General features: G+C 33.2%; 1 protein-coding gene across 1 annotated transcript in view; it reads left to right on the top strand.

Moving 5' to 3' along the window:
- Positions 1 to 2,752: 2,752 nt before the first annotated feature.
- LOC147915741 (protein eyes shut homolog) overlaps positions 2,753 to 21,557 on the top strand; it is a 150,850-nt gene continuing 132,045 nt past the window's right edge. The window contains exons 1-2 of the mRNA XM_087438773.1: positions 2,753 to 3,533; positions 6,982 to 7,095. Coding sequence (XP_087294899.1) covers positions 2,753 to 3,533; positions 6,982 to 7,095 — 895 coding nt within the window. The remainder of the gene's footprint in view (positions 3,534 to 6,981; positions 7,096 to 21,557) is intronic.

Here is a 21,557-nt window from a genome sequence, read left to right as displayed (position 1 = left end):
ATAAATAAATAAAACAACCTTCTGACAACTTTACATATTGAAATATAAAAAGATGTGATTAATACGATCAGATTTCAAATTCTAACCCAGCTTTCTCTCCTGTGCTTATATCTCTATATACCATTGATGTCTGGATGCTTCTACAAGAAAATCACTCAGATGCACTTCAAATTCAGTACATGCATAAGTGATTCTGACATCCCCCTCTCCCTTGCCATCTTGTTTCTGTACCTGGTCCTCCTAGGTTTTTCTTCTCCTTAGGTCAACAGCCTTCAAGACCTTGTAATTCTACATTTAAATATTTCTGGCCTCCACAAGTGTTGTTATATTTCCACTGCTACTGTATTAATCAGGCCATTACTATTGTTTTACTAGATTAGTGCCCCTGACACCTCACAAATGTCTCAACTCTCCCAGTTGTACCCACCAATACACTCCCCTCCCTGCAACTGAACTGATGTCATTAAAATAAAGTTTACTCTTGTTAATCTCCTACATAAAATCTTCAAGAGGCTCTCCATTGCCCTCAGATAAAATGTGAGCTCCTCGACTGGCAATGCCTGCCCCTTCTTGATATAATCTTTCTCTAAATCCAGAGCTTATATTTTATCATAATTTCTTTTCCCTCTGCATTTAGAAGCTCAACTTCTCTTACTTCTTCAAAAGTATCCAGTGTCATACTCATCTCAAAATCTTTACATAGACGTTTCCTCCTGGAATACTTCTCCCTTGACAATTTTCCCAGATGATTCCATTTTATCTTCCAAGCTTATTTTTATCTCCTCTTAAAGGTCCCTGCTACCTGATCTCATAATGCTCTAGACTATTCTTTTCACAGAAACTTGATGATGTTGCTTGCCTAATAATTCTGTCTCCTTCATTAGGTTCTTAGTTCCTTATATTGATACCTTATTTCACTTGTCATTGATGAATTCCTAGTACCTAGCATATTACCTTGCACATAGATTGGGATCAAATATATTTCTTTAAAATATCTTTAAACCTTAGCAAAATTTAAATCCAGTAATTTGTGTTATGATTAGCATATTAGAAATGAACATGATCATACATAACTTTTAGTTCTAAGAAAGTTGTAATTTTACATGTTCCATATGCATATTAAGGCAATACAATACTTACATGAATTTATATTTTATAGATTTATAATATCCACAACTGAATTTTCAAAGAGGTAATTTATAACTCAAATTTAATTTCTACATGATCTAGAATAGCCATTAAGAAATTAGACTTACCATAAATATTTGATATGAATTAAATTAATTACATCACATAATGGCATAAAATCATTTATTTTAACACTATTTAATTGATAGTCAAGGTATAGTAGAAAATGCTGGGATTCTGAATCTGACAAACCTGAATTTTAACCCAAGATATGCCACTCACCTGCTGAGTGAAATTGGACAATATCAAAACAAAAGCTACCATTTATTGAATGACTTCCGTATGCTTACATAGTCTGTCAGTCTTCATACTATGTTGTTAATTCAATACTACCATGTTAATTTCTCTATATTAATATATTTAATATATTCTTACCTATATGAGAGTGGAGGGAATTAAAACCCATGTAGCTTAAGAATGTAGAATGAATAAATAACATAACTGAGATCCAAACAGCATGTTTTTTCATTATACCATTATACCATTATACCATTATACCATTCTCAGAATTTGAGTTTTGTTGTAAAGATTACAGTTTACTTGTTAATCAAGTAGTAGAGTGATTTGCACAGAGAAAACCCTCAATGAATGGTAGTTACTATTTTTTAATTGGGTCAATATATTAAATCTCAAAATCCCAGTTTAGTTTCTTGCCCTCTGGAGTAATGGTGCCTTCCAACAGAATTGATCCCCTGACCCCTCCTTTCACACCAGCGGTGAGTGATGAAAGAGAAAGTCACTACGTGCTACTTCTATTTATCATCCTTTCATTACGCGATCTTACACTTCCTTTTCCCTCTCTGCCCTCCACCCTCCCACCATTCCTGCAGAAGCTGGGTGAAGACTCATTCTAAGTTTAGTCGTTGGTACAACAGAATTTTCTATGAGTCTTTCGTAAATGTGGGAGCTCCCACCTCCTGGATTAGAGGAACGTGAATTGTCAGCAGCAGGTACATGAAGGTTTATGTTTGTATGAAAATATTACATGAGCGTTACATTTAAGTCATTTCTATTCTTATTTTATGTATAGTGCTTTTAAGGTGTTTTTCTAAGTTAATCGGGGAGCAATATTTGTATTTGAAGAAAATTAAAACCATCCATAGTTGAAGGATCTTGACTATGGGTGTGTTCCGCTTATGTTGAAGCCTGATGTAACGAGAACATATGAAAGACTGCAGTGAGGTGCTGGGTTAATCGTGTAAAGATAGCAAAACTTTTCAGAAGCAGGTGATAATTTAGGGAAGGACGAGACGCAACATATCTTTACCACATTTTTCCTGGCCTCGTTTCATAAAGAAGGTGCCGAGCTGCTTGTGACATAGTCCTGGCAGCAAACAGCTAAGAATTTTCTCTATCGTTAAGTAATTTAGGAAAAACTTCACTAACGATGTGTTTTTTCTGTTTAAAGGGGTATTTAAAACAGTTGAACTCTGCTGTTTGTTGATCAAAATCCACAGTCATCAAATCCACCTGCACTTTGGGAATACCCAGTTCCCTCCCTGAACGAAATCTCTGCTTGGAAACTTCCAGCAACACTGAAAGCCCTTTTTGCAGCAATCTTTTCATGATAGACTGTAAAATACAATTTCTCAAAATGACTAGCAAATCAATTATGCTTCTGAGCCTGGTGGTTCTTCACAGCACATTTATAAATGGAAAAACAGCATGTAAGTGGCAGTTGGTGGAGGAATGGCATACACAACCCTCATCGTATGTGGTGAATTGGACACTATCAGAAAACATCTGCACGGACTTTGGTGGAGATTGTTGGTTTGGGGATGTAAGTACTAAAATGAGTCCTTCAGGCAATCAAGTTGTTCCCCAGATTTGCCCTTTGCAAATTCAATTAGGAGACATTCTTGTAATTTCTTCTGAACCATCTCTTCAGTCTCCAGAAATAAATTTGATGAATGTTTCTGAAGCATCATTCATTGACTGTGTGCAAAATACCACAACTGAAGATCAGTTACTTTTTGGTTGCAAGCTGAAAGGAATGCACACTGTTAATTCTCGGTGGCTGAGTGTTGGGACACATTATTTTATCACAGTAATGGCAAATGGTCCATCGCTTTGTCAACTGGGACTTAGACTAAATGTGACTGTAAAAGAGCAGTTCTGCCAGGAATCTCTGAGTTCAGAATTTTGCTCTGGGCATGGTAAATGTCTGTCTGAAGTTTGGAGCAAGACATACAGCTGCCATTGTGAGCCTCCATTTTCTGGAAAATACTGCCAGGAAGTTGATGCATGTTCTTATAAACCATGTGAAAATAATGGCAGTCACATTAATAAAAGAGGAAAATGGAATAAGCAAGGATACGAATGTATCTGTCACCCACCATTTACAGGTAAGATTATTTTTAAAAATTGCATAATTCTACTAAAATAGAAAAATAAACTGAATTCATAAACTGTTACTTAAAAAAACAAGCTACATTTTAAAAAATTTTGTAGATTTTTTAGAATGGGCTAAATTTGGATTCTGGACATAGAAAAATCCTATCAGGCATTCTCTAAAAGAATTCTTCTGCTTATTTAAAAAGGGTTTCTTAAAGACACATATGTTTTACCCTGAAATACCTATTTTCACATCTTTCACAAATTCCACTCTTAATGTCTCATATATTAAAAAAGAATATTATCAGAATAATATTAGTCACTGAATGAAATTCACAAGCTTATGGGTTCAACAGTTCTGGGTGATAATGTGGACGTGAGTGCGGATCCAAGTTGCAGAAAGCAAGGAGCTGTGTGGTTGTGAGGAAGCATGAAGTTGTTTGGGAGAGTTGGAGAGGAAAAGATCATTGTGAGCCAAGAGCATTGTTCGTAATGGACGTTGATGTAGCACCTATAATGTTATTGATAGATCATAGTGACAGGGAAGGAAAGAGCATGATATAACTAATAACTGGTTATAATAAAATAAATGAGAGGCCATGAGGAAGAAAGTTTGTAAAAGGAAGATGTTTGGTGCGTGGATGAAGCTGGAAGAAGGGTAATTTAAAAACAATGTGGACGATACTACCTGAGGCTAAAGTGAGGATTTAAGGGAAAATAACTATCTCTACCTGAAAGTTTACTAGGGAATTTGGGTCATCATCAGAAAGTGAAGAGAAACATTGAGAAATGTAGGGAATTTTGAAAGTTTGGGAACATATGAAAGGGTTTCTTTTAATGAGAGTTCCAGGGACCTGGCATGGAGAGTTCCAAGGGTAGTGGGTAAGACAGGGATGATCTAACAAAGGGAAATACTTGATGTAGTTTGCAGTGATAGTATAGGAAAACAACAGGTTGGTAGTATAGTTTGGTCGTGAGAGAGGAAGGAGGGTGAGCAGCAGATATGACTAGAGCAGATCAGGCTCAGGGATGTAACTGTAATTTTGTTGGGCAGGCTTTGGCAAATTCAACAAGGTTTTTCTTCCATGTGCCTGGGAAGACTCCGTTGGAGCCAAGTTTGAGGAGGCTGTATGATAAAATGTAATAGAATACCTTAATAAGCCATTGTGAGGTCTAAAATTCAGCTAAGCCAATCTTTCAAGAAGTAATTTTAGACTCAATAGTAGGGAAGTACCAAGGGCATTTCAGAAGTTAATCCCAGCAGTATCCACTGAACATCCCCTCTCTGTAAAGGGGATCAAATTCTCATTTGATTCTACTGTCATCAATGACAAAAGATGTAAGTCACCCTGAATTATCCTGTACTATATCAGGTAATTAAAATTAAGGCAGGTCAGCAAAAAAGGAAAAGCACTCAAATTGCTGATTTGGGATGAATGAAAAACAATTTAATTGAGAGCTCCTAAGGCCTGCATTTTAACATGTCCAAAGAATTTTAAAGAATATTTGGCCAGAAAATTTCCACCATCTATCATAAAATTAATTGACATATATGTAATCATATATCATAGGATATTATTTCGATGATGTTATCATAACTACAAAGACTGGTTTGTTTCTTACCCAGTGTTTTTTTGTTTGTTTATTAGAAACACAGCTGTAGATAATTTAAATCATTAAATTTTAAACACCATAAAAGTACCTAGTATTACTTATTTATTCTTTAAAACATTGAGCATATACTATTATGCCACTTTAATTATAAATAATTCTATTTTAAATCTCAGAAGAGACAGAAATGCGTAGAATTTACTAAAGAAATTGAGAATGTTCACTGTATTAATTTGCTAGTGCTACCAAAACAAAGTACCACTGTTTGAGTGTCTTCAAAACCAGAAATTTATTTTCTCCGAGTTCTAGAGGCTAAACGTGTGAGATCAAAGTGTTGGCAGTGTTGGTTTCTTCTGAGACCTCTCTCCTGGGTCCATAGACGGCCATCTTCTCCCTGTGTCTTCACATCATCTTCCCTCAGTATGTGTTTGTATGTCCAAATTTCCTCTTCTTATGAGGACATCAGTCAGATTTGATTAAGACCCTCCCTAATGAGCTCATTTAACCTTTATTACCTCTCTAAAGACCTTGTCTCTAAATGTAGTCACACTCTGAGGTGCTGGGGGTTAGGAATTCAGCATATGAATTTTGATGCTTACAATTTATCCCATTACACTTACTGAGATTGAAGTAGAACATGACTTATTGAACATTCTACTACTAACTTAGTTTTTGTGTATGAAGATATTTTGGTATGAAGATATATTGTGTATTGAAGATATAATTGCTATGCAATTATATTGACTTACATTTTCATTGTGTAGGGGGTTGTTTGGAGGTAAAAGAAGGAAGAAGAGTTCTGCGTTAGTGAGGCAGGGATGTCAGTCTATAAGGAATTCGAAAGGCATCAATGATAATGGCAAAAACTGCTTACAAATTAAATTAAGAATTCAATTAGAATGGGAGGGCAGGCCTGTTGCCAAGTTACGTACAACTGTTTTGTTGTAATGTGTCCACTCGCCATACCCTGAAATTTTCTAGGCACATTCTTCTATGAAGAATATTATGAGATGATTAACTACAAAGAAAAATACGCTATGCAAGGTTATGGTATGTGATATAGTAAGAACATGATGGTTTGGGTAAGTGGGATTTGGAAAATTTGATATAGCAGCAAGGGTAAGACCATGTAGAATTTAGAAGTTTGTGCATAGCTTCTGAGAATCCAAGCAGCCTTTTCTTTTTTATCCCCCCCATAATTTTAGATTTATTTTATTTTATTTTACTTTGGAAAGAACACTTAATATGAGACCTATGCTATTAACAAAATTTTAAATGTACAATATATTATTGCTGACAACAGGTGCAATGTTGTACAGCAGATCTCTAGAGCTTATGCATCTTGCTTGACTGAAAATTTATGCCCCGGTTCCTCTTTCTCATTTTCCTCTTTTGGATCTTTACCTTGGCTGGGTGGTAGGGCTAAGACACAGTATACATTTGAACATTTCACTTTGTAAATTACCACTGCAATGCTACCAGTGTATGTTGAAGAACTGGTATCTACACGTATTAATATTATCCACTGTCAAAACATGACTACAAATTCAAATTATCATGAAAAGCAGCTAAAGCTCAAATATCAACAATCAGAGAAATATTTGAAGATTATATTATGTGGTCAGAAGATGGAAAAGCTATTGTCAAATTTATTGAAATTAATTTTTGTTTCGATTTAAACACATCATCATGGAACACTATTTCTTAATTAGAATTACATTTTCTCAAAATTTTGATATTATTCGTTATTAAAGAATTTGGGGAAAATTGATGACCATAATAGACTGTTTATACACAATGTAAATACTTTAATCTAATTTAAAAAATATTTTTCTTTCATTTTTATAGGTATAAATTGTTCAGAAATAATTGGCCAGTGTCAACCACATATCTGTTTCCACGGGAATTGCAGCAATATTACTGCAAATAGTTTCATTTGTGAATGTGGTGAACCATTTTCAGGTAAAAAATGCACTTATATGTATATATATGCACATACACACAAATAATTTTAATTTTATTTTATTTCAAATTAAAATTGAAATGTTTCACTTATTACTAAATAATACCATTTTAGAGGTTCTATACTCTGACCTTTTATAAGGGTAAGTTTAATAAAACGATTTGGCTAACAATTAAATGATTATTTTGCTAAATATTTCATAATAAAAGAAGAGTTTGGACACCATTTGACAAGTTTTTCAACATGGTAAAATATATTTTGTTCTTAAGTACTGAAATATTTTTAGAAATAGTGCACATTTTGCACATAATTTGCATAAATTATGTGTAACTTATTTCCTTAGGTAACATGTCATTACAGACATAGCTCCTTTTATGAAGACTAAAACTTTTTTATTCCTTCTCAAATGAATTTAAAGATGAGAAATGAAATCCTTGTTTAAACCAATAGTTTCTTAACTATTGATTAAATGTATAAACCATGAAAACCATTCTCATCTCATCTTTGAACTCTTCTACAGTTTCCCATTTTCTGGGAAATACAGCTCACCATTAGTATATCTGTGCCTCTTCAAAATGTCTTTAGACAGCAGCGTCTCTGGCCACAATTAGACACCTAAGATTCCTTTTGTGGGAGTGAGACAAAAGATGCATTTCTCCCAAATTACAGAGAATGGTGATATCTCTGAGTGTTTCTCTTGCAGGTCTTTCTACCTAACTGAGTTGAGAGAGATTTGAAATTTTGGTTGAGTGCATCAGCCTCTGCCCCTTAGTAAGAGGGGTTGGTACAATGCAGGCAGTAAGAACTCCAATAACTGTCTTCAAAGAAATCTTGTCAGGTCTTTTTTTTCCCTCAAGTCTTTTATTTCCTTGAGATAGGTTATGAGTTGAAAGACGTTCTACAATATCCTACCATATCCTGCATACATATGGAGATCATATAATTTATCTTCCAAATTGTGGCATTTTGAGCAAAAGATGTAACTCAAAGAAGTTACAATTGTATAATATTTTAAATATTTATTTATTGACTGGCAATTGATTTCATTAGAAGGCAACATATAAATTATTTACAAAAATAGATGAAGGTCATATTTGGCTCACCAACCCCTGATTTATACCATGCAGAAATTGACCAAACCTCTAGAACTCAATAAACTCTATGACAGGACTACTTGGCATCAATTTTTCTCTCACATAAAACATAGACGTAACTCATAATTTCCTGTGGTTCCCACTGACCCGGCTTGCTTGTAGTCAGTCAGTTTTGTGCTAACAGGGCAGTATTATCAAATCCTTCTGCTCCTGCCAAGTGAGACAAGAAGAAGTTAGCTATTTGTGGCTGCTGGGGTCTTCAAAATCCCACAAGCTGTCCTTAAATGAGAGATATATTATTCTTTGAATCTGGAAAGGATCGGGAAAAGAGAGGTTGGTTATCACTGGTAACTTGCTAGTTTGTCTTCATGTTGAAATAATATACTGCTTATGTATCTCTCACACTTCTAGAAAAGACCATAGCAGAATTTAAAGTACAAAGTGGAGACTTAAACCTATCCCAGTTTATTTTAATGCAGTTGTGAATAATAGTACTTGGTTAGAAAATATAGAGCAAATGGTAACTTAATAACTGAGGAGAACTGACATCTCAGCAATATTCTGCCTTACACTCCATGAGCATAAACTGGTGTTTTAGTGGGCAAACTAGGAGGATGACCATGTTAGAAGATCTAGTAACTATAATAGATTGGAATATTTTTGGGGACCATTATTCTGCTACTTAAAGCCTTAGCCAAAAATGTACAGGAAGTATCACATTTTAAAAATTTATGAAGAATATATATGTATATACATATAATTTATCTATGTATCTATCTATCCATCTTGCTATTCAGTTATCTCATACATATTTTCTAATTGGTTTATTCAGAAACCTTCTAGAACCAACATATGTATAATCTTTTTGCCCACTGTGATCATCTGTGCATATTAATATATGTATTATCTGATATAAGAAAAGATTCATAAATGAGATTATAATGCTTCAAAGATTCATATTAAAAGTTCAGAAACTTTATATTTCATATTTCTTATCAATCAGTGATTATTACATAAATTAGCCTTTATGTCAAATTTCCATTACTCTTGAGTTTCACTCCAAAATGAGAATTTTGGGACTCATGTCTTTTGGTAAGTTATAGCTATCATGCTAGAAGCAGTTTAATAACTTACATCTAATGCAAATTTAAATCAAGACTGCAAAGAAATAAGGAGTAGAGTACACTAATCCTATTTTAAAACTAGTGAGCCTTTAGAAAACACATATTCCTGATTTTTAGGACAGGTTAAATATTGTGAAAGAGAATGAACAAGAATAATTAGCCATGAGGTCAAAATGCAATCTCAGACATTATAAAAGCAAAATTAAGAATTAAAGATCTAATCTAAAACTGTATGAAAATGTGTTCTTCATTGTAATTCCAAATTTGAAAATGTTATATAAGATGTATGTGTCTATTATAAAGTGATTTTCTCTAATTTTGTAACTTCATAAGGTTTATTGCAAAAAAATTTTAATGCATCTTTTTGAGCAATTCAAGGAGTCATTGAAATTATTCTATGTGTGGCAGGTTCTTGACTTATTTTCAAAACTTTTCAAAAGTGAGTTTGATATAGAGACAAGTAATTGTCAGAAAATAACTCTTCAGTCTTAGTTTAGGACTAACTTACAGCTACAAAAAAATAATTTTAGTTTCAAGATTCAAGAAGGTTTATTTGCAAGGCATGCTGGGATCTCTGTACCCAAGATGAATTTTTTAAACAGACAAAGGCATGGCATTGGAGGAATCATCAATTTTAAAGATGGGATAACCTCAGGCATCAAGAGGTCCAGTCTGACTGGTGAAGAATACTGTAAGACGTTTCATTAGCAGTTTAAATCAGAAGGGAGGCAGAATTTTTTCCAATGTAAAGTATATTTTTCCATTTTCAAAATCCCTACCAGAGGGTGGAATTTGTGGAGAATAGTATTTTGTTCATGGAAAGGAAAGCTACCACGACTTAAATCAGATATAACTTTTTTTCATTTTTAATAATTGAACTTTAATCCTATTTTGAAACTCAATTCTGAGAGAGATTGGAAAATTAACCTCAGTCAATTCAACACCAGCTCTCACCCCCTGCTGTGTAGAGAATTGAACTAGTCCTTGTTCTCGTGAGTGTGGTATGTTAAATATTGTGTATAGTCGATCATGTTACATGAGCCTTTAGGCACACTGTGTGTACAATCAACTCTGAGGCTTAGCATTCAAAAAATTTGGAGTTAAAATTATAGCAAATATTTACATGATTTAATCTACAACACTTAATGATGTACATAATTTTCCTAGGCATTGACTAGGAAGGAGTTCATGTACTTTACTCTGGATTGTTATTATTTTTACATTGTCAAATTTCATTTTCTGGTGTTTTTCTTCTTGATTCTCTGGTCACTGTGGTCATTCTCAGCATTGGCGGTGATGTGTAGTTCTAAGCACAGCATAAGCCATGGTAACATAACACTAAAAAGCAAAGGTTCTGTATCCAATTACTAACACAAATGATTTCCTTTCCTGCCCTGCTCCATCCTGATAAAGAATCAAAACTTCCTTTGTGCCTTCTGATTAATCTTTCTTCCATTGTGATAAATCCTTCTTTGATTGATTGGCAAAACAATGCCTCCCAGTGTTCCCAATCCCACTGTAAACTGTCTCAAGATAATTTATGTGTCTACTTGTAGCTAGTATATATTATTCATTTAATAAATGGTAATTATTGATAATTATGCCATCTCAGGGTGATCATGAAAATTTTTATCTTGTATTGACAAACGAGAGCATAAGTTGTTTACAAATGAAAGAGCTCAATTGCTCAATAAGGCATATAATTTAGCTGAAGTAATGAAACATACATGTTGTGCCAATTAGAATACCTTTTTATTATTATTCAATAAATAGACTATTTATTGATTACTACATATTGTGTATCTTTCTTTTCATCAGAAAGAAATGTCCTTGAAATCATTAATCATATCTATTTTACATTTTCAGGAAATGGTAGAAATAGAATTATAACTTGGATTAATTTACTCCAATGATATTGTTCTTAAACTAATATGTAATGTTGCTTCTCTAGTTTATTTAGTGAAAAGTTAATTAAATATTTAAAAATGAGGTAGCATCGTGTATATTTGTATAGGCCCAAAGTATCCTATAGACTTTGAGAACAAGTATGGCTTACTCATTTCACCATTTTTGTCTTTCTTTATTGATTTTCAGAAAAATTTTATGTACCCTGGATAGAAGTAATTAGAGATGTATGTGTATTGCAAATACTTCTTTCAGCCTCTGATTTGTCTTTTCACCTTTTAATCCATGTTTTTTGATGAGCAGATGTTTTATATGTTGATAAAATCCAATTTATCATTTTTTCTTTCTCTATTTAGTGGGTGTTGTGTTTCTTTAGGAAACATTTGTGTATCCCAAAGTCATGAAGATATTCTCCTATATATTCTTCCAGAAGATGTATAGTTTTAGTCCCTCTGTTTAGTTGATGATCCATTCAAAGTTAATTTTTGTGATTCATATAAGATGGTATCAAGATTCTTTTTCTGTTTCATATATGAATATCCAGTTGTTCAGCATCATTGTGGAAAAGTCTCTCTTTATCCATGAATTTCCTTAGCATCTTTGTCAAAATCAATTAAACATATATGTGTGTGTCTTCTTCTAGACTCACTATTCATTTGTCTTTCCTTTAGCCAATAACACCGTCTCTTGACTATTATAGATTTATATGAAACCTTGAGGTCATATAGTATAAGTACTTCAACTTCTCTGTTCTTTATCAAGAATGTTTTGACTTATTCTAGATCTTTTACATTTCCATATAAATCTTAGAATCAACTTGCCAATTTATCTAAAAATTCCTGCCAGTGTTTTAATTCAAACTGTTTTGAATCTACTGTTCAATTTGGGGAGAATAGCCACTTAGCAATATTCAGTTTTCTAATCTATGAACATGATATATGGCCCCAATTATTTAGGACTTTTCTAATCTCTCTTAGTAATATTCTATAGTTTTCAGGGAAGAGGAATTGCATGTATTTTGTTAAATTTATTTTTAAGTATTTTAATCTTTTTTGGTGATAAGTGTAATTGTTTTTAATTTCTTTCCTAATCATATGCTGTTATTTATAGAAATATAACTGATATTTCTATTACCTTGTACCCTAAGTCCATGTTAAATGTATTTATCAGTTCTAACATCTCCCCCAGATTTCTTAGGATTTTCTATTTAAACAATTTTACTCTCTGTAAATAAAGTTATTTTTATATATTTCTTTCTAATATTGTACTTATAATTTTATTTGATTGTCTTATTGTATTGGCTAGGCTCTCCAATACAATGTTTAATAATAAAGAGTGTATTCTTCCCTTTTTCTTGATGTTAAAAGATAAATATTCAGAATTTCATCATTAAGTATAATCATTAAGTTAACTGTAGGTTTCGTAGATGTCCTTTGTCAAGGGAAGAGAATCTCATTCATAGTTCCTTGAGAATTTTTGTTAGGATTGGATGATGAATTTCGTCAAATATTTTTACTGCACCTATTGAGATGATCTTATGATGTCTCTTTATTCAGTTAATTCATAAATTACAGATTTTCATATCTAAACCATCCTTGCATTCCTGGGATAAATCTCAATTGGACATGCTAAATTATCATTTTTATATGTTCTGAATTTAATGGGTAATATTTTGTTAAGAAATTTTTCAGTTGCATTCATGCGGGATATTTATTATAGTTTTCCAGAAATATATTTTTGTGTAGAGATATAATAATTAAGCTGGACTCTACTTTTTGAAAGTGATTGTGTAAATTTGGTATTATTTTCTTGCATAAATGTTTGGTGTCACTCACTTGTAAAATTGCTCGGCCTTTGTTGTATATATTGGAAGGTTTTTGATAAAATTCAATTATTTTAACAGATACAGAGACATTCATATTTTCCAAATCTTGTGAGATTTCAAAAGTTTTGCTTTTCAAGGAAGTTGCTCATTGCATATTCATTGTTGGATTTGGGGCATAATGTTCATAATGTTATCTTATTGCTCTATTGATATCTGTGGGATCAGAAGCAATGTCCATTCAATGTCCATTGAAATAAGTAACTTGCAGGGACCCTACACAGGGACTTTCAGGTAGACACGTGCCATTTTAAGCATCAGATATCTATAATTAGGCATAAAGATCAATTTATGGCAAAGTGATCTTAACTTTACACGTTATGGCAATTATTTTAAAATGGAAATTCACAACTATAAATGAGGCAGGTTTGGTAAACAGAGCACTGTCAAGAAGCTGAACTTTTAGGGAAACAGAATTGAGTAGCCGTGATAAATATATTATGTGCTGCCCAAATAATTTTACCTAACATGACCAACTTAATTTTCTAAATATACCTGTGTAAATGCTACTTTCTTTCTCAAAAGACTTCAATTACTTTCCCTTTACCTATGTTACGTAGTAGAAAAATTGACTTAAGAGTTATGTAAGCTTGGTTATTAGAGTCTATCACAGTGATGTACAAATTTTTGTCATCTAATCTTCAGTTACTTCATCTCCTATATGAAGAAAATATAGCACACCTTCCCTGCCTGCTCTGTAGAAAGAATGAGATAAGAAACGCAGCATAAGTGTGGTTAATATAGCATTGCCCTTGGAATTAAGTAGACTTGTGTTCCAAGACCATCTCGACAACTCCCTGACTATCTGTCCTTCAGAATATTATTTAAGCTCTCTAAATTTTGATTTCTTGGTCTGTAAAATTGTCAGAATCATCAATACTCATCTCATGGGTTTTTCTGAGGATTAAGTGAAACAATATAGTTAAGTACTTAGTAAAATGATAAATACATAGCAAGCATTCACTTAATTTTAGCTGTTGCTACTTCCACTATTGTTTAACATAACAACTCTTTATTCAATATTTATTTCTTCTATTTTACTAATACAGTTAAACCCAATCTCCTTTTTTTCTTGCATTCGAGTATTTATACAATTATCTTCTATCTACTTTTATAAATTATTTTTCAATATTCCTCTAAACTAATCATCTGCTATAATCAGATAGTTCTAGTGCTTGTGTGATGAACAAGTCATACACATTTTCTCTGCTGTTGTTCATATTTTTTACCTTCTCTAGAATGAAGTCTCCCTTTCTTTCCCTTATTTCTCCAAAATTCACTTCATTTAATCCTCCTACTGACTTATAAATTCCTTGACAGCAAGACCTATGATCTAGTCAAATTCACAGCCCCACTTTGTAGCAAATATAAGGAGTTGAATAAATGTTTTATAATCAAGAAAGTAAGAGATGGGGGTTGTTCTTAATCTTAAAAGAATTTCAAAGTGTTATGATTTTCTTCTGACAGATGTACCTGAGAATCAATACGAAGCAATCTTTTTTTCAGTCTGGAGTCACAGGGTTATATTTGAGTACTGTACACTCTTGTTGCCATAGATAGAAAGAAAAGGACTATGGTTTTCGCTAGGTGTTTTATTAGGACACTGGAAGGAATATTGAAAGAAATACATCATCTCTTAAGAATGAAAGGTATGGTCTTTCTAAAAATGGCCATTTGGATAGTGTGAATACCTGCTTATCTTTGACTCAGAATGGGTTCAGTTTTCACACCAACTAAGAAAATTGTGCGATTGCACTGTTTTTAAAGTGAAAAAACTGCTTTTGGCCCTGTAATATTGAATGCACCAATGCCTCTCCTTGGAGAATGATGAATTGGCTATCATTAGTGACAGATGTTCTATACATTGCAATAATACTCCCTCTATAATTGTGATAATTTTCCACTTCTGATTTGTCAGTTTCAGTGATTTAAAAATCACTTGACGATTGCCTGAAAATGACTGATGTTTTTCCTACGTTAAGTAATTTCTGCTTGTACAGTATAAGCCTTTTATTGAGTTCTTGAATTCTGTTGAAGTCTGCATGTTTAATTCTTTGTTCAAGTAAACAGGTGTGACAATTTACAGAATTCCATGCAGAAGATCTCTAATTACTCCATCTTGGGACTTTGAAATGTGCTTTATGGGGAAAAGCCATAAACTTATTTTTTAGATACAAGAACACTTCTGAATATATGGCTTCAACTTTTATTTAGGGAAAAAAACTTGAAAATGAAAATCTAGAAAGTTGAACTGGCTAATGTTTCACCTTTATCCTACAGGCTATTTTGTTATTCTATTTTGTCTGTTGATATTCAATGATATTACGATTTCAGATGCTGGCTATAAAATCCCAACACAAGAATTACTAAAGTATCATTATAAGCATCACTTTCAATAGATATGATCATACTTGATTTCTTCAATTTGCTGATTTGAATATAGTGACTAAAAATTCCACTTTTTTACAACCTACTTCGTTATGGCCAGGCTTACCTAAACGACTCTAGCAACTTCATGTCATACAGTTTCAGGAGCAGTTTTAGAAATGGTTGGAGATAGGTGAGCATTTCCTAATTCAAGACAAATATTGCAAATGATTAATACATTTTGAAACTAAATTGTACCCCAGTTCAGTGGAATTCTTCATCAAGCTTAAGAGTAACTTTAAAGATAATATGAGACAATAAATTAAATTAAGATGTACATTTTAAAATGGTATCAATTGAGAAAGTTTGAAAAGAAAATAATTTACTTTTCTGTCACTTATCTGTAGATTTGATTCTAGTGGTGTCTGTTTGCCCACCTATCTACGGCAGATCCATTTTGATGTCTATACTTGATGGACTTGAGCTTAGACGCTTTAAGGAGCTCCTTTCATGGAGTTTATTCTGTTTGCTAATTGAATGCAAATAGCATGCATCATGGGAGGTGAGCCCACCATTTGGTGTTTAAGGACCGAGGGTTCATTTCAGGTTCAGAGTTCACTTCAGAAGCTTCTCTGATCCCATCATGCCTGCTTCTTGGGAATCAACTGCGCTTACAAGAGAGCAATCCTAATATCTTTCCCCTGAAAAAGTTGTTCCTTTACTCATTACTCTTATAATTGGCATAATATTTCTATAATGAAAAATTTCATTTGATATGGTGAGGACTCCAGAGCAAACATGACTTGTAGCTTACTGAATTCATATTCTTCTATGATATTCCTTAATTACTTATTATTTTCTGAATCTAAGATACAATACTTGAATATATTAAATCACTTCCCGAAGAGATGATAACTGGGAGATGTGTGTGCAATGGGCACTAAAATTTATAAAATGAGTCTAAACTTTAAGTAAGGTATAACAACATACTTCATGTAATCTTATTTTCACACACCAATAAAATTGTGATCAAATCTGGGATATTAATCTCAAAACATTGCCGTATTATTTTCAGCACTTGCTCATAGAAAATTCAGTATTTGGCTACATATCATCAATTAAATATAAAATTATTTTCAAGTGAACATCTTTTACCCTCACAGAATTTTGATAGTAAAGCATTATGTATAAATTTAGCTCTATAATCTTGAGTTTTCAAGTTTTTCAGAACTTTGAAACATATTTAATGAGTAAACTTATTGCTCCACTGGGTATGTATAAAGACCAATGGCAGAAAGATTGCACATGACTAGCACTGACTAACTGAAAGGAGGTAGCTTTTTTATCTCTCCTAGTAATAGTTTGTTTTTGTGGCCAAAACCAAGAACTCCTAACTGTATTTGTCTAGTGTTTTGAAGTTTGTCCAGTGTTTCCCTATGAAGATAGCATTCAACGCTTACAACTATGTTATGAGGAAAGAAATACAGTAATTATTAAGTACTTGATATACATCAGACTGTTAGGTAGACAGTCTTTGACTGGGACTTGGTTACTTCTTCGATTGTAACTTCTCAGCAATATTTGTTTTGAATGTTGATAAAACATTTCAGTCTGAAAGAAAAAATCAGACTTTTATCAACAGCTTAAATGTCTTGGTTTTCTAGTCCATAATCACAAGCATATTTCCTTCCCTACACGTTTGATCTATGTTCTTCTCATTCTCAGCCAAATACAAATCTCTTTCTCTCTGTGTTTTATATTCTCAGGAGCCCTCATCCCTTTCTTTATTTTTCCTCCTCTGTTGTTCACTTAAAACTTTTTCAGCACGTTTAATTCTTATGCCCTACATCTTCAACTACCTCACACAGTTTTTACTGGTTATTTATTGCTGTGTAACAAACTAACCCTAAATTTAGTGGCTTAAATCAATGCCAACATTTATTTTTGCTCATGAATCAGCAATTTGGTTTTGTCTTTGTTCTGATAATTGTAATTGGGGGTGGTTCAAAGACTGGGTGCTGGAATCACTGAAGATTGTTTAAAATCTTCAGCTAGAACCTCACAGTTCTAGCAGTTGATGCTGGCTCTTGGCTGAGAAGCTAGCTGGTGCTATTGGAGGGAACACTTACATGTACCCTCTCTACCTGACATTAGCTGTCACAATATGGTACCAGGATTCCACAACAAGCCTCCAGAGAGATGAGTGAGTTGTATCACGTTTCATGATGTAGCCTCGGAAGTGATGTAAAATAATTCTCTCTACATTCTATTTGTTGAAGATGTTATAAAAACCTACTCAGGTTAAAGGGGTGGAGGAATGTTCTGGAAGATCATGTTCAGTTGGAAATATTGCTGCAGCCATTTTTGAATGCTTGTCACAGAACATTTTTTTCTCTTTCATACTGAAACCTATGTGATTCTCAGGCTTCCTCTTCTTCTTCAGTGCTCTATAGTAAAAGCTACTCATTCTCTCATGTAACGTGCACCATGAGCCATCATTGCTTCCTCTTAGCCAACAATTGCATTTACCAAACTATGGCTTTTGCCATATCTTTCAAAATCTCCTTTTTCTTTGAGCTCCACACCACCTCATATCAGATTTGCCTCTGCTTTTAGCACTGTCATTTACTATCTTCTTGATTCCTCATCATTAATTGATGGATCCAGCACCTAGTTTATAATTTTTCTTTCCATTAAAAATCCTATCATCACTATTTTAAAATCTCACTGCAAATTCTTTGACTTTCTCAACTCCAAGGAATATCACAATCATTTTACTGTGGCAACTCATACCCACAAAGACGCCAAGAACCTTGTCATCATCTTGAAATACTAAGTTATCCTTCTAATTCTCTCACTTTGTGAATCATTCTACATTTCACTTTTGGACCCCAAATCAATTTTTTTTTTTCTGAGGAGGCAATTTGGTTTGATAGGAAAATAGGTTTTTTGAGTTCAATGACTTGGATATGATTCCATATCTGCTATTTATTAATCTTGATCAAGACACTTACTTATCTTTTCTGAACCTAAATTTTTTCATGTGCAGTATGAGAAAACACAAAAAAAGTGTTATTTTGAAGTGTGAGTTACATCTTGTATATAAAACGCAAATACCGTTCCTAGCATCTAGAAGGCACTAGATTATTATTAGTTTCTTCTTGCAAAATGTTTATCTTCTTCCGTAACTAATGAAAATCCAGGTGTCACGCATCCATCCTAGCCTATGAGGCATATAGCTATGTTTGGGTTATTCAGCCCATGTGTTTTCTCTGCTCCTTTTCAAGGTTGCCGACCACGGGTGGAGGAAAACCCAGCATTTTGTATGGCTTTACAAACACATCTGTAGCCTTCAGACTCAGCAGTGCCCTCAGTACCGATCTGCCATCTTCTTCAGCTGCTTAAACAGGAACCTTTCTTATCATCCACTGCTACTTTTCCAAAATCTCAAACTTTTTTTTGTTCAACCTCTCTTTCCTAAAGCTTCCCTCACCCCATCTCCATGCAACAGATAATTTTTATCTATAATTTTTACAATTTACACAGAAAGGACATATCAAGTATGATATCCATCAACTTTTCTCTATTATTTACCAATTTATTTTTACAGTATAATCCCTCACCTCTTTTCCTTTAGTTTCATTTGCTGTTCTGCGTCTATTTATGATGATAACAATCCTACCTAAATTCCTCTTCTTGCCCATAGTCTAATACAATATATGCATTTATCCCAATTGGATTTATTATTTGATATGTATTTTCATTTCTAAGGGAATTGCACTTAATTCAGTTATCTTACTTGATAGGGATTGACTACCCATGAGGAGTAATTGTTTTATTTGATAAACTCTTGCCATTACTTATCAAAACGTAGCCCAGGACCCTTAGGGGTTTAGACCCAGGGACACTTACTTTGGTTTTCAGGCACACAAAAGAATAAATACCAGATAAAGCACATTAGTGAGAAAGTATAAGCTTAGGAGACAGTATCATGAAAGACAAAGTTTACAAGAGCCAATATTGGACTTAAGTAGGAAAAAATAATAAATGTTAACTGAAAAATGGCTAAATAAGTCATCAGGTCATGAGATGGAGTGATTGCTCTCAAGGGCAGTAAAATAAAGTCCCTAGTGTTTGACTTGCTCTCATTTGGGCTACATTTCTTCTGTTGATTTTGCTTGTAACTGAAATGACATTTTTACACAAATAAGATAATTTATATTTCCATTTACGTGCTACATGATTAAGTTCTATACACTAGTGAATTTCAAATGATTCATGAATGAGTCATGATAAATGAAGAGTTCTTTAAAAAATTCAAGGCATATTATTCAAAAGTTTATTAAAATTTGTAAGAGCTTGTACTAAAATTTTTTAAGTCAAAATATGTTCCATGAACTTTCCCATTTTCAGAAATTCTAATGAAAACATTTGTTCTTCTTAGATGTAGAAAATATAATTTGTAAAATATTTATAAAATATCTCCCCTTTTCTGATCGCAGTAGCACACTACATTTTCAAGAGAAAATGTAGATCTTCCAAAACATGTCTATGTTCTTCCAGGGTGGTTATGTTTACTAGATCTAGATTACATTCAGACTTAGAAAAAAAAAATTGTATTCTCTTCCTATTTTTGTACGCTGCTTCTTTTATTTTATTTTAGTTTATTTTTTTGCTGAGGAAGATTCACCCTGGGCTAACATCTGTTGTCAATATTCCTCTATTTTGTATGTGGGCCACTGCCACAGCATGGCTGATAATGAGTGGTTTAGGTCCATGCCTGGGAACTGAACCCTGGCCACCAAAGTGGAGTGTGCTGAACTTAACCACTAGGCCACAGGGCCAGCCCCATACACCACATCTTTTTAAAGATCTTCCAACTCTAGTATGTTTTTTCTTGAGGAATAATCAAGCAAAGACATATTCCAGTGTGTCTCATGATTACCTTCAATGTGTGTGAAAATCAGCAATAACAGGCTAGGTTGTGTACAAAGAATGTACTATTTATTTAGTAATTGAATAATGTGAATTAAGACAAGACATATGGTGAATAAATGCAATCATCTACATTTAAACTATATATAGAAGAGATTATAGCATAAAACATAGCATAATCCAACCAAATCTCTTCTATCATTTAGGTTGTATATTTAGTTTCTGATTATATTTCATTTAGAGCTATAGTAATAAGGGGAATTTTATGGACTATAGAGTTTAAAGAAGATATTGTAAGATGCTTAAGTGACGTGGCACTACCACTCTATTTTGAGGTTAAAAATACCCTAAAATATTTTATTAGAAATAGAATAGCAATTTACATAATCACATGATTTCCATTAAGAGTAAAATACAAAAAACTGATTCAAAGCAGAGGAAAAAAATCAATCCACTTCTATTTTCCATAGCATTTTATCGTATAGGGGAATACTTTTCTTTCTAATTGTTCTGGCTTCCATGATAATAAGACCATATCCTGAAATTTTCGGTTTTGGAGTAAATGTTCTTTCTGAATCATAGCAGATTTCAACATAAAGTACAACGGTATCAAAGCAGCAGTTAGTGAAGAGCTGGTTGTGATTTGCTAAGCAAGTTGTCTAACAACTAAAAGCCACTAATTTTCACCCTCTACCAATTCAGTTTACAACTCTGCTTCTAGTGGTCATATACATTCATCTTCATTTTATTTTTAGCTCCTGTAAACTTTCTGTGCCATCCTTTTTATATGTCTGCCTTTACTTTCAGAATTGCATACTATATCCACATCCTTCTTCCTACATGAATTTAGCATCTAGGTAACAATTTCCCTTCTTAACAGCACACTTAATAACTTTTACTTTCATGGAGATGACACTTCAAATATTAGAGTTTCATGATTCACTCTCTTTGATTATGCTAGCATATAACATCAGTCCTTATATGAGCTCAGTTGCTTACCAATTTCAAATTGTTTTTGTATCTCTGGAGTGGCTAACACAATGTTAACCATATATTAATATTTAATATGTAATTGAATGTTGTTTTTAATGCAAAGAAATATTGGAATGCATATTAAGATCGAACAGGTTTTATCAAGGACATCAAGCTTCATG

Source organism: Ceratotherium simum, chromosome 13, assembly GCF_057802395.1.
Source record: "Ceratotherium simum simum isolate JZ-2026a chromosome 13, ASM5780239v1, whole genome shotgun sequence".
NCBI classification, from domain to species: Eukaryota; Metazoa; Chordata; class Mammalia; order Perissodactyla; family Rhinocerotidae; genus Ceratotherium; species Ceratotherium simum.
Note: the sequence above shows the minus strand (reverse complement) of the source record. Positions and strands in the feature narration are given on the sequence as shown.